General features: G+C 46.9%; 1 protein-coding gene across 9 annotated transcripts in view; it reads right to left on the bottom strand.

Moving 5' to 3' along the window:
- The window catches only part of AFAP1 (actin filament associated protein 1), a 169,467-nt gene that overhangs the window by 101,649 nt on the left and 54,482 nt on the right, over positions 1 to 13,336 (bottom strand). For 7 of the 9 annotated variants that reach the window (XM_039468405.2, XM_074395851.1, XM_074395849.1 and 4 more), the window contains 2 exons: positions 6,639 to 6,767; positions 3,905 to 4,002 (listed from right to left, as the gene is read on the bottom strand). In XM_039468405.2, coding sequence (XP_039324339.1) covers positions 3,905 to 4,002; positions 6,639 to 6,765 — 225 coding nt within the window. In that variant the 5' untranslated portion in view covers positions 6,766 to 6,767. Of the gene's footprint in view, positions 1 to 3,904; positions 4,003 to 6,638; positions 6,768 to 7,991; positions 8,062 to 8,582; positions 9,550 to 10,664; positions 10,719 to 13,336 lie in introns of those variants that run through there. The other 2 variants (XM_074395847.1, XM_074395848.1) reach the window with 2 other exon arrangements.

Raw genomic sequence — 13,336 nt, 5'->3', positions numbered from 1 at the left:
AAAAAATGAGTGCAAAAGGCGAGCTGATGATTCTCTGAGATGCTGTAGAAAGGTTCAGTCAAAACAAACTGGGCAGGGCACAGTGGCTCATGCCTGGAATTCTAGCACTTTGGGAGGCCTAGGCAGGAGGATTGCTTGAGCGCAGGAATTCGAGGTTGCAGTGAGCTATGACTGTGCCACTGCACTTCAGCCTGGGCAACAAAGTGACACCCTGTCTCTTAAAACAAACCAAAAAAAGACAGGGCAACACGCATAAAATTCTAGGGATTCTAAGCTCAGATTGTTACAAAAACTGGAAATTACTCACAGTGTAACACAGGTATAGAGTACGCAGAAAAGACGGGCCAGAGCCCATGAGTAGCTCAACACCGAAGCATGTGGCTCTTGGCTTACAGCAAAACACAGTGGTTTTCTGGGAAGTAAGCACGGCTGAGACATCCAGGGAAAATCACCTTGCTACCCATGCACTAAGCACCAGGAGGGAGAAATCACCCGCTGGCAAACTTTACTCAAAAAGTATTCATTTAGGTACGGCAGCTCACACCGGTGGTCACTCCGACACTTCAATCGTTCGTGTCAACTTGGCGTATTGAAGGCACACGTTAATGTGCACCTTTTTAAAATTTTCTCACTTTCACCAGCATTTTTGATTGGCCAGTTCGGACTATACCGGTGGAAGAGCCTCTTACGTACCGAAACCCAGTCTAGCTTGTCATTTTGCTACCACAGGCAGGAGCAGAGCATAGGCCAGGGGGGAGCAGGAGACGAGGAGAGAGGACGAGGGAGGGAGAAAGAGGGTGAACGAATCGTGAGTAATGAACTACATCTGAGGACAGCACAGAGGCGGGCTCTGGGGGAAAACGTTGACCAGTCGGGAGAACTCGTCGCCTGAAACTGGCATTCCTTCGCTCCACCCAGTTGGCACGTCAGGGACATACAGTTTGGTCCAGAGCCGGTGGGAGGGTACCTCAGCAGCACTAGAGAAGAGTCCATGACTGTCACAGGACCACTGCTACTCTTCCAGCTGCTGCTTTCGTTTTAGTTTGGGGTTTTTTTTGAGAGGGAGTCTTACTCTGTGGCTTAGGCTGGAGTGCAATGGTTCGATCTTGGCTCACTGCAATCTCTGCTTCCTGGGTTCAAGCAATTCTCTTGCTTCAGCCTCCTGAATAGCTGGGATTACAAGTGCCCAACACCACACCCAGCTAATTTTGTAGTTTTAGTAGACATAGGGTTTCACCATGTCGGCCAGGCTGGTCTTGAACCCCTGACCTCAAGTGATCCACCCACCTTGGCCTCCCAAAGTGCTGGGATTACAAGCATGAGCCACCACACCCAGCTAGTTTTTGGTTTTTCTGAGACAGAGTTTCACTCTGTCATCCAGGCTAGAGCGCAGTGGTGCAATCTTGGCTTATGGCAACCTGCACCTCCCGGGATCAAGCGATCCTCCCACCTCAGCCTCCCGAGTAGCTGGGACTACAGCTGCACACTACCATAACCAGCTAATTTTTGTATTTCCCGTAGAGAAGTGGTTTTGCTATGTTGCCCTGGCTAGTCTTGAACTCCTGAGCTCAGGCGATCCACCCACCTTGGCCTCTCAAAGGGCTGGGATGACAGGCAGCCACCTCGTCCCACCTCAGCTGCTTCTAATTGTTCTCAGTGCTCCCTCAATCTCAGAACAGCTTTCCCAATATGGAATGTGAAGATGAAACATAAGACCCATCACAGGAAAGCCAGAGATTCCAGACAACCTTACTAAGAAAAATGAAAACAAACCAGAAGATGAAGCCAGAAAATGGAGGAACTACTGATTTCCCATCTAGCTCTTCATCTTTTAAATTAACAATCATATACTTCTGGACTTTAATATCACATTATATCTAAAAACAGCAAATGAGCCGGGCGGGGTGGGTCACACCCACAATCCCAGGTACTTGGGAGGCTGAGGAGAGAGGACTGCTTGAGTCCAAGATGTTGAGACTGCAATAAGCTATGAAAGAGCCACTGCACTCCAGCCTGGGTGACAGAGCAAGACCCTGTCAAGAAAAGAGAAAGGAAAGAGGGAAGAGGGAAGAAGAGGAATGAGGGAGGAGGGATGAAGAGGAAAGAAGAAAGCAGAAAGCAGAGGAAAGAGGAAAGACAGGGGAGCGGAGGGGAGGGCAACGGAGGGACAGAGAGAGGGAAAGGCGGGAGGGCAGGGAGGAAGGGAGGAAGAGAGGGAAGGAAGGAGGGAGGGAGGGGAGGAAGGGAAGGAAGAGAAGGAAGGGAAGGAAGGGTGGGAGGGGAGGAAGGGAAGGGAGGGTGGGAGGGGGGAAGGGAAGGGAGGGTGAGGGGGAGGAAGGGAAGGGAAGGTGGGAGGGGAGGAAGGGAAGGGAGGGTGGGAGGGGAGGAAGGGAAGGGAGGGTGGGAGGAGAGGAATGGAAGGGAGGGTGGGAGGGGGGAAGGGAAGGAAATAGGGTGGGAGGGGAAGGGAAGGGAGGGTGGGGGGGGAAGGAGGGGAGGAGGGGGCAGGTGGGGGAGAAGGGTAGCACCAACGGCCTCATCCACACCTAGTGAACCAGAACCTGCACATTAAGATGCCCAGGTGGTTAGCTGAAGGTTAAAGTTTGAGACGTGCTGCTCTAAGAAGTGATTAGAGCACAGGACTTAAATATATCCTAAGCACTTGAGACATATTCACTCTTCCCATCTCCTGGATAATCCTGAGGCACAGAGGTTACATTAATCTCCCCAAATCACACGAGGCGTCTGGGGCGGCACCAGGGCAGGAAGCAGGCGGCCTTGCTCCTGGACTGCCCCTGCAGCCTGCGGCCTCCCTGGATCTGGGGCGAGCTTGCGTCTAATTTGCTGCCACACCTCTGAACTTGTATCGTTGAGAAAAGCAGAAATTTGAAATGAATGTTGCAATCTCTGCCCTCTCTACTTACTACATGATGTTGAACAAATCACACACCTTCACTGGGTCTCAGCTTTCTTCCCGGAAAAATGGGTGCACACACGCCTCTCCAGATAAGAAGAGTGGCAGGGGCTCTTTGAGGCTGAGCTGTGGGAGTCAATGAGTTGTGATTTCTGGTGGCGTGTGGCAGGAACCCGGTAAGTGCTTGTTTCCCTCTGTGCCTGCTGCAGTCCAAGACTCTTGAGCACTGTACCAGGCCCAGGCAGAGCAGGGGTGAATGACCAACAGCCCTGCCTGCCCACAGTTCCTATCCTGGCAGAGAGATCATCAGATGATTCATACTGAAAGCAAACATAGAAAGAGAATTGCAACTGATTTTGCCCTAACTTTGAATGACACTCTGAATTCCCTGAGTAAACAAGTTAGAAAACAGGAAAATATAGAAAAAGCTGAATGGTACATAAAAAGTTGCATATGTGAGCCTCGCCAGATCTTTTTAAAACAACAAATTTTGAATCTGAATGCATAAGACTAAAGTATACATTCCTGAAATATGTACATATTTTTCTCTCTTGGAAAAAAAAATGGATAGCTGACTTCTTAGTTAACCCCAGAAGAAGTCTAACAATGACTATCAAAGTTTCAGAATAAGGTATTCAACTTCAGAATTAACTCAGAAGTGGGTCAAGTCCGCAAGGTCTACAGACACTTTTATCTGCTAAATCCCCTAAATTTTGTTTTTCTTAATCTGATGTAAGAAAAGATGTCTACAGACTCGTAGCTCCTGTTGTCTGCAAAGAAATGCCAGCTTCCCAAGGGAAGTCTACACTTAAGAATCTACCAACCAGCTGTCACTAACAGCTTCTCAGCCCTAGAAATATACTCAAGGGCGTGCCTCAAGCAAAATAAGAGCTCCCTTCTTCCACTCTGGGCTTCCATCACGGGCCTCCGGAGCCCGTAAGTACCCCCAGGCCTCCATCAGTGACCGCTGGAACTGGGACTTTGACTCACCAGCCATGGCTGAGGGATCTCCGGCAGGGGCATCTGAGGCGGGGCCGGCAGGCTGTTGGCAGTCTCCTGCTTCTGAGCATGGTCCTTCACGTCAAAACCTGTAAGAGTTAACCAGAATCACAGAACTGGATGAGGGGGATGGGACAAGGGTGGGATCACTAGCAGCTATCAGTTCCTGAACGCTGTGTTGAACACTTTGCAAATATTTATTTTCTCTAATCCTTAACAACAGTCCTGCAGGGTTAGGTATTGTTCTTATTCTTCTCCATTTTACAGGTGAAACCAACAGCTTAAATAAAAGAGGAGAGAAGAGGAGAGGGGAGGGGAGGGGAGGAGAGGAGGGAGAGAGGAAGGGAGGGAGGGAGGGAGGGAGGGAGGGAGGGAGGGAGGGAGGGAGGGAAGGAGGGAGAGATGATAGAGAAAGAAAGAAAAAAGAAAGCAAGAGAAAAAAGCAAGAAAGCGAGAAAGCAAGAAAGAAAGAAAGATAGGAGGGGTGGGGAGGGGAGGGGCGGGGCGGGGCAGGAAACCAGGGGAAAGCAAACAGTCATCAACAGCTGACATGTTTACCATGCATCAGGCACTGTTTTGAAATATTTTATATCATCTCATTCAATCCTCACAACATCCCATGAGGTCAATACTACCATTAGCCCTTTTTATGCAAAGAGGAAGCTAAAGTATAAAAAGAGTAAGTAGGCCGGGTGTAGTGGCTCACGCCTGTAATCCCAGCACTTCAGGATGCCAAGGTGGGCAGATCACCTGAGGTCAGGAGTTCGAGACCAGCCTGGCCAACATGGTGAAACCCCGTATCTACCAAAAATAAGAAATTAGCTGGGTATAATGGGATGCACCTGTAGCCCCAGCTACTCAGGAGGCTGAGGCAGGAGAATCCCTTGAACCCAGGAGGCAGAGGCTGCAGTGAGCTGAGATCATGCTACTGTACTCCAGCCGTGACAGAGTGAGACTCCATCTCAAAAAAAAAAAAAAAAAAAAAGAGTAAGTAACCCATGCAAGGTTACACATTTGGTAACAGGCAGGGCCAGAATAAAAAGCCAGTTTAAGGTTAGCGTTCATACCCATTACCACATATGATAAAGGGCCTTGCAGAATGACAAAGGAGTCTGGACTGTGACCAGAGGCAAAGGCTGACCGATGAAAGAGTTTGAGAAAATAACAAAATTATTTCAAAAGTGAACGTTTCAGGCCAGGCACAGTGGCTCATGCCTTTTGGATGCCGAGGCAGTCAGACTGCTTGAGCCCAGGAGTTTGAGACCAGCTTAGACAACACGGCAAAACCGTCTCTACAAAAATATAAAAACCTAGCTGAGTGTTGTGCTGTGCACACATGCAGTCCCAGCTATTAGGGAGGCTGAGGTGGGAGGATCGCCTGAGCCTGCGAGGTCAATGCTGCAGCGAGCAGTGAGCACACCACTGCACTCCAGCCTGTGCAACACAGTACAAAGAAGTTACTATTTCATACTGCCCCAAAATAGGGTCCCCATCCTGCTTTCTTATCTCAGTGACAGGCCCCATCACTCACCCAGGTTTTCCCACGCCACCCATGTTCAAACTGCTACCAAATCCTTCAGGCCATCTTCCAGACGGACCAGGTGAGCTTTCCAGAATGCACATCTAATCATGTCATACATGGCCTCATATACTAAAAGAATGCATGTCAAAGTATAAATGAATTGTACACTCTAAATGGTGAAGATATGACCTGTGAATCACATCTCAAGAAAGATGTTTAAAAGAAAGGTCCGTCCCTCTCATCCAGCTACCTCTACAGAGTCTTCAAGATTCTCACATCACATCCTCCAGGAATCGCCCCTTGGGCCCTCCAACACCCTGGTCTCTCACTCAGCTGATGCGGACTCTTTTCTCAGGTGCTCTCCTAAGGCTCTGCTGCTCTCCACAGCAGTACTTAGCAGGCTTTCCCAGCTCCTGTTTCTTTGTCTTACTCACTGTGCAGGAAAGAGTTAACATTACGGGCCCAAGGCTACTCTCTCGAGAGGGGCCTGCTTTCAAGGCTGGCCCCTCTGCTGGCCTCTGGGAACCTGGATTTCAGAAGTGTTCCCACCACTCCCTAATGGACAAGGTTGGTTCACTGTGCCTGTTCTGTTTGTGTAAAAATGGTTTGTGCTGAAAACCTGCCTTTCCTAGAATTCTGGTATGTGCCAGACAGAGGGTGCCTACAGGACCAGACCTAAGTAAAAACCTTGGGCACTGAGTCTCCGGTGAGCCTGAACAGAAACGTCACACAGAGCTGGCTGCGTTTCTATCGCTGAGGAAAGTGTGCTCTGTGTGACCCTTATGGGAGTGACAGAGCACAAAGAAGCTGGCACACGGCTTCCTCCATGCTCTACCTGTGTCTTCTCCCTTCCCATCCGCCAGTCGGGCTGTGTGTCCTCACTGCGGCTGCAGGGCGTCCTGCACATGAGGAAGCACAGCCTGATGCCGACTCCAGGGAGTCCTTCAGGTGACTTCCAAAGGTGGGGGTTGCCTTGGGGACTCCCAACACATGATTCCATTAGCTCCTTCGAAGCTTTATGTTTCTATACCTGCAGGCCAACACAGAACTTGGCACAAGTATAAACCCTCAATTAAACCCTGATGAACAAATAATGTAAGTTAAAGAACAAATAAATATATTTTAGAAAGAGGGTAAAATTGAAGACCATTTAGAAGCCAAGACGTTGTAAGAAGAAAAAGCAGGCATCAGAAGGAGACTCACCTTTGGATGACTGTATCCTCAGCAGAATGTTGGTTATCACTGCCTTTTTCTCCCTGACAGTTGAGGTTAGATATTCATGGTCCAGGAGTTCAAGAAAGAGACGAAGTTCAACTATTAACTCTTCCATTGCTGACAACAAAAGAAAGGAAGGGTACTATCAGGCCCAGTGATTTGCAAATGTCAAAATATGAATGCCGAGTCTTACTCGAAGCGCTTCATGTCTAGCTTAAATATGAAGTATTTCATACTTAAACACTGAATATAGTATTCTGACCTGAAAAAAAAGTTTGCTGAAAGCAAGTCCAGTAGAAGATTCATGCATCTTCTCCTTAACAAATGCACTACTCCTTCGCTTCTGCTTTGAGGCAGTAAAATTCAACCGGGAGAAGCTCCAAAGCCAGGCTGCCAACAGATGGTGTCCCAACCCAAAAGCCTGACATCATCATTTGGTGTCGATTCCATAATATTAAATGTCCATGTCAAGAAGAAGATGGGAGTTTAAAATGCCAAAGAGTTTTCTAATAACCACTAGGGCATGGTTTCAGAAACTCAACACCCAGCCCTCTGCCTTTGTAAAGTTGGCTCCACCCCAGGACAACAGTGAGCATGTTTATGCAGTTAGCAGAAAGGATCCCAGATGCTGAGGACCGTGTAAATCAAAGTTCAGGTGCTGACTTCCCACCATGTCTTTTCCTTCTAGGATGATGGCAGGCTTTTCCTCTGATATCCACAAGACTGGAATGCTGGCTTATGTCAGCAATTTATAAAGGATGATGTTAGCCTCTGGGGATGTGAACTCCTTCTTCAGGGAGCCCACAGGCCCGAGACTCAAACTGTTTTCATAATGCTAAGACATTATTCACCTTTTTCTGCATTAATGGTGGAAATGCAAGGGTAAAACTGCTAGCATCTTAGCATGAATCGAGGCAGTGACACTAAACTATCCTAGTGGTCATGATACCCTTCACCATATATTCACAGTTTTAATTAAAAAAAAAAGTTACTTGGGTTGGTCATGGTGGCTCATGCCTATAATCTCAGCACTTTGGGAGACTGAGGCAGGCAGATCACCTGAGGTCGGGAGTTCGAGACCAGCCTGACCAACATGGCCATCTCTACTAAAAATACAAAAATTAGCCAGGCATGGTAGTGCATCCCTGTAATCCCAGCTACTCAGGAGGCTGAGGCACGAAGATCACTCGAACCTGGGAGGCAAAGGTTACAGTGAGCCAAGATTGTGAGACTCCTTCTCAAAAAAAAAAAAAAAAAAAAAGCCCCCTTCACTTAGGAGTGTCTTTGATGAAGCAGTAAAAACTCATGGTTTTTATTAAATATCAGTCTTTGAAGACACACCTTTTGAACATCCCATTGAATGGCACGGGAAGCACATGGAAGCCTTCTGCACATGAAGCGTGATGGCCATCTAGAAAAGAATCACTCTTGTGAGTGTCTGAGTTGCCAGCCACCCAAAGCCACTTGCTACACCCAGCACTATCTTTACTTGAGACAGCCAATGACAGGCAAACTGCAATGACTTGGGCTGGAGTCCTTGGCAAACATGCTCTCAAGAACAGGCACTTGGGCTCAGCATTTCAAAGTCAACAACTGACAGCATTTGCGGCCAGGAATAAAAGTGGGGATTCCAAGTGAAAAGAAGAATTTTTGAAACTTTGTATCCACCCCATAAGAACTTACTGCCTTCTAATACTTGAGGCTTTTCTAATGAGATCAGCAGTGAAACATTAACAAATGTGATCTATGTAACTTACACTGCATCATGTCATATGTTGACATTTATTTGGAAGAGCCACACAACTCAGTGGACCATGATGCTATGAAATCACATATGGGTAAAAATATCCACCTAAAGTGCAAAATAAACTAAAATATTCTAACATAACTGAGGACGGCACAGCTTCAGATACCACATCACAAATAACCAACCCTTAGGAAACTACCACTTGTCGAGTTTTGGTGTAGTATCAAAGAAAAATATCAACATCTGAAAAACTTCCCAACTGCACATCTGTGGGAGGTCAGATCTTCTCCATGGACTTCCACCATAACATCTCACATAGTCTGAGGGAAGAGGTAAACATGACAATCAGCTATCTTCTAAGCCAGATACTAAAGATACCTGTGAAAATCTAAAACAGTGCTTCTCTTCTAATCATATTTTCCTAAATGCAGTTACTTTTCATAAATATATGTTATTTATGTTAACATAATGGGTTTATAGATATTTTAATGAATATCTTAAGATCTGCCCATTTTAATTCTAATATGGTAAGTACCTACAGACATAATCATAATTAAAGTTCTTTAAGGTTTTCAAAATATATTTTGAGACTGAAAAGTGTGAGATCTGCTGCTGTCGGCAATTACTTTAAGTTCTTCACTCCTTTATTCACCACTTAACTGTTATCAGTCATGCAGGTCATGCATCTCGACTGACCAAAGCCAAACCATGATGAAAATGAGTCATACAAAAAACCCAAGCAAAAACGTCTCAGAGCCACTGGTCTGGTTCCACAACCCAAATCTCCTATTCTGTATGTCTACAACGTCCCTCAGGATTAAAGACTTGTACCGAGGCTGCCGTGTAAACCGCCAAAGCTCTCATAATTTTAGGCAAGGGGGCAGAGAAATGGTAAAAGAGCTGAAAGCAGGTGGATGTGGCGCCTGCAGCTCACTCTTTGCAGCTGGGCAGTTTTCCCTTCTATGAAATGAAGTTGGATTAAGTCACCTTTCATTAAGGTCTTTTTTATTAACCAATTTCTTGATTCTAAGCAATCTCATCTATACTTTAAAAATGGATCAGGCAAGTTGGCTGACGCCTGTGATCCCAGCACTTTGGGAGGCTGAGGCAGGCAGATCACTGGAGCCCAGGAGTTCGGGGCTGCAGTAAGCCATGACTGAGTCACTGCACCCAGCCTGGGTGACAGAGTGAGACCCTGATTCTCAAAAAAAAAAAAAAAAAGGGGGAGTGGGGGCTGATAGCATTATTCAAAATAGTCAAAAGGTAGAAAATGAATGACGAATAGATAAATGAAATGTGGTATACACATACAATGAAGTACGATTCATCCATAAAAAGGATTAAATTTCAGTTACATGCTACAACATGGACAAATCCTGAAAACATTATGTTAAAATAGACAAAAAGGGGCAAATATATGAGTCTACTTATATGAAGTACTTAGAGTAATCAAATTCTTAGAGACAGAAAGTACAACAGTGTTACCAGGGCTAGTGGTGGGGGAGAATGTAGGGTTATTACTTAAAAGGGTTCAGAGTTAACAGTTTGGGATGATGAAAATGTCCTGGAAATGGACAGTGAATATACCTAATGACATTAAATTTTATACTCAAAAAGGGTTAAAAAGGTAAAATGTATGCTGTGCTTTTTTTTTTTTTTTTTTTTTGAGACAGTCTTACTCTGTCACCTGGCTGCAGTGCAGTGACATGATCTTGGCTCACTGCAACCTCTGCCTCCCGGGTTCAAGCGATTCTCCTGCCTCAGCCTCCCAAGTAGCTGGGACTATGGGTGCGCATCACCATGCCCAGCTAATTTTTGTATTTTTAGCAGAGATGGGATTTCACTATGTTGGCCAGGATGGTCTCGAACTCCTGACCTCATGATCCACCCACCGCAGCCTCCTAAAGTGCAGGGATTACAGGCGTGAGCCACCACACTTGGCCAGCTATTCATATTTAATTTAAAAAGGAATGAGATTTCACTTGGGTTCCACCTAACAGCATCAAAATATCTGAAGACGACCTAAGGATGCATCTATCCTAACTCGTCACCTAAAACCTGAGCTCCCTTTATAGTGCGACCAGGAGGCCTCTGGGCAAAACCCTCCAAAGCCTGGGAGTTTGTCGTGGCCGCAGCCAAGGTACCTGCCCATCCTCCCCTGTGAGAACAGCAGCCTCAACCACAAGGGTGACATTCAGCAGCCACTGCTCTACTGCAAGGCCCTGCACCCCATCTCCCACTACTAGGTAGTGGTTCACTGGACTTACCCAAGCGGGTCCATCAGGTCTTCATTCCTCTATCTTTAGCCTGAAGACTAAGAAATATGATTCCGTTGGTGGGGGAATCATATTTGAACTGAAAACACGGAAACGCGGCAGCCAGCACAAGTGTAAGCACAGGGGTGCAGGGACAGAGCCAGCCAAGAGGAAGGGCAGAGGCGACACCCTCGTAAGCCGGCACTGCAAGCACAGGGGTGCAGGGACAGAGCCAGCCCAGAGGAAGGGCAGAGGCGACACCCTCGTAAGCCGGCACTGCAAGCACAGGGGTGCAGGGACAGAAGCCAGCCTGGAGGAGGAACAGAGGCGACACCTCATAAGCCGGCACACTCACGACAGCATGTGTCTCCCGGACGCCGACCACGCTCCTGAGGCTTTCCCCCGCCTACTGTTAGCTACTCGGGAAATTGGACTGCACTTGAATGCCACGAAATATTTGTATCCTTCTAATATGTTTTCATTTCATTATGTTGTTGTTAAGCTAATCGATGTGGTTTTCTGTTCACCTGAAACTGTAACCAAAGGATTCTCAAAACACAGCTCTCTTAGTGCCTCAGAAAGCAAAACACTCCCAGAGCAGAGAGTTGCAATTGTTGGAAAGTATCCCCTTTTTGGGATCTTCGGAGACCGAATTAACCATGTTTTCTCCTTGACAGTCTTTCCAAACGCTTCATACTCATCTCCTCTTTCTTCCGGCCTCTCTAATCAAACACCCCAGTTGGCTCCTCCTCACTGAAGTCTTCCCTAATTACCAAAATCCACTCCTGGTTTAGCTGTACTGATTACTGGATACCTAGTGATCTTAAGGCTGATTTGGTTTTTGTGGGGATTTCTTCCCTCAAGGTAGCTACTCAGCCAGTTAAAGGCAGGTTTCACCCTGTGTTTATCTCCAAACCCCTGGCAGGAGCCAGCAGGACAGTTCACACAGAACGCATGCAAATGTTACAGAATGAATGACTTCTGGAGGAAGAGGATTACCACCTTCTGACAGCCGGGCCTGTGAAAGGCCCTGTGCTGGACGTCTACATGTGATCATCTCCTCTGATTCTCAGAAGAACGCAGAGGAGACGCACTGTGCCCCGTGAACAGCAGAGAATCAGAACTCCAGCGTCCGCTTTGAGTGTGCTTGCTTTCCTTTAAGCGAATCCTCACAGAGCCACAAGGGCCAGGCACTGCTCTAAGCCCACTACACAGACGAACCCATGTGCTCTTCATGACATTGCTAGGAGGCACGGACTGTTATTATCCCCATTTTGCAGGTTAGAAAACAGACACAGAAGGCTGCCTAGGGTCACCAAGCCCCCCCAGTTGACAATTTGCTCACAATCATACAGCTAGAACATAGCAACGCAGTAAGAATCTGAACTCCAAAAGCCCAGCTTTGATCATTTCATAATAATTCTATAATAATAATTCTAATCACGATAATAACAATATAGATTGTTTTCAGAGATAACTCTAGTCCGGTGAGCTGTTATGCCCATTTTGTATTCAAAAAGAGCAATAGTGTGACCAAGTAAAAAAATTTAGTCCTACAAAAAATCAGAAAAATGAACAAGAACTGTCAACAGAGACTACAGAGAAGCCTCCCAGAGCAGCACAATGCTTCGTTGAGCTGCCGGGCTCCCCGCCTCACCAGTTCCCAGGATGCAGGTGCAGCTCCTGCTGCATCTCTGTGTTCACTCCGGTGCCTGACTATGTTCAACATAAACCCCGCGCTCGGATCACGCACACGGAAGCAGGGAGCACAAACGCGCATGGCTGGTGGGCATGCTGCACCAAAAGCTCACTCCAGCGCCAAAGCAAGAAGGAAAGGGGTTCTTCCAACCAATTCTCCAATTTACACTTTTAATATAAACACGTCTTTCCCCTTAAGATCTAAGGGTAATAACCCGCACACACGCTGGAGATTTTCCTGTAAATGAAGGTCTGGTGAACTATGTGTGCCTGAGCAGAACTGGCATCGTACCACTCCAGTCTGTGGACGTGTGGCAGGTGTGACACACCCACATCTCTCTGCCGCTGCTGTTTCTTATCAGCAGTGCTCTCTGGAGATCCAGGAGTCCAGGCACTGGGATCAGGTTTCCACAGAAGTACTCTGAGAGTGGCCTTCCCCTTAAGCTACACCAGACTTATCTTCAGCAACCACCCTTTGCATTGCCCAACACAGGCTCTATCCTTCTATCAGGAGGAGGAGCTGCTTCTCCCAGTCAAGAACAGCATGTGCCCTGGTCTTCCTCCCGTACCTCCAGCCAAGCCTCCCTTTACAATAGAGACTCTCCTATTTTCCCTGTAAAGTACTGCGGCCTCTGCAGCTGCTTAGCGATGTTTAATGGAAAACTCTGGCTACCACCGAGTACTGACCATGTACCAGACAACACGCTAAGTGCTTTGTAGACATCTTGACTCATCTTCATAATAACCTTTCAAAATAGGCACAGTTTTCACCACTTTACAAGTGGAGAGATTGGTACTAAGAAAGGTCACATTTTTGCCTAAGGTCACACAGTTAAAAATAAGAGCCAGAATGGACATCAGAACCAGCTGTCACTACTTTTTATAGCATACCACTGACTCTCTAAATGTTGCTCCTGGTGGAAGAAGCTCCTAATGTCTCTTAGGTTACATCCCTCATAGGTTACATTCAAATAACCTGTCTCCCA

Source organism: Saimiri boliviensis, chromosome 3, assembly GCF_048565385.1.
Source record: "Saimiri boliviensis isolate mSaiBol1 chromosome 3, mSaiBol1.pri, whole genome shotgun sequence".
NCBI classification, from domain to species: Eukaryota; Metazoa; Chordata; class Mammalia; order Primates; family Cebidae; genus Saimiri; species Saimiri boliviensis.
This window is presented reverse-complemented; position numbering and strand designations above follow the sequence as displayed.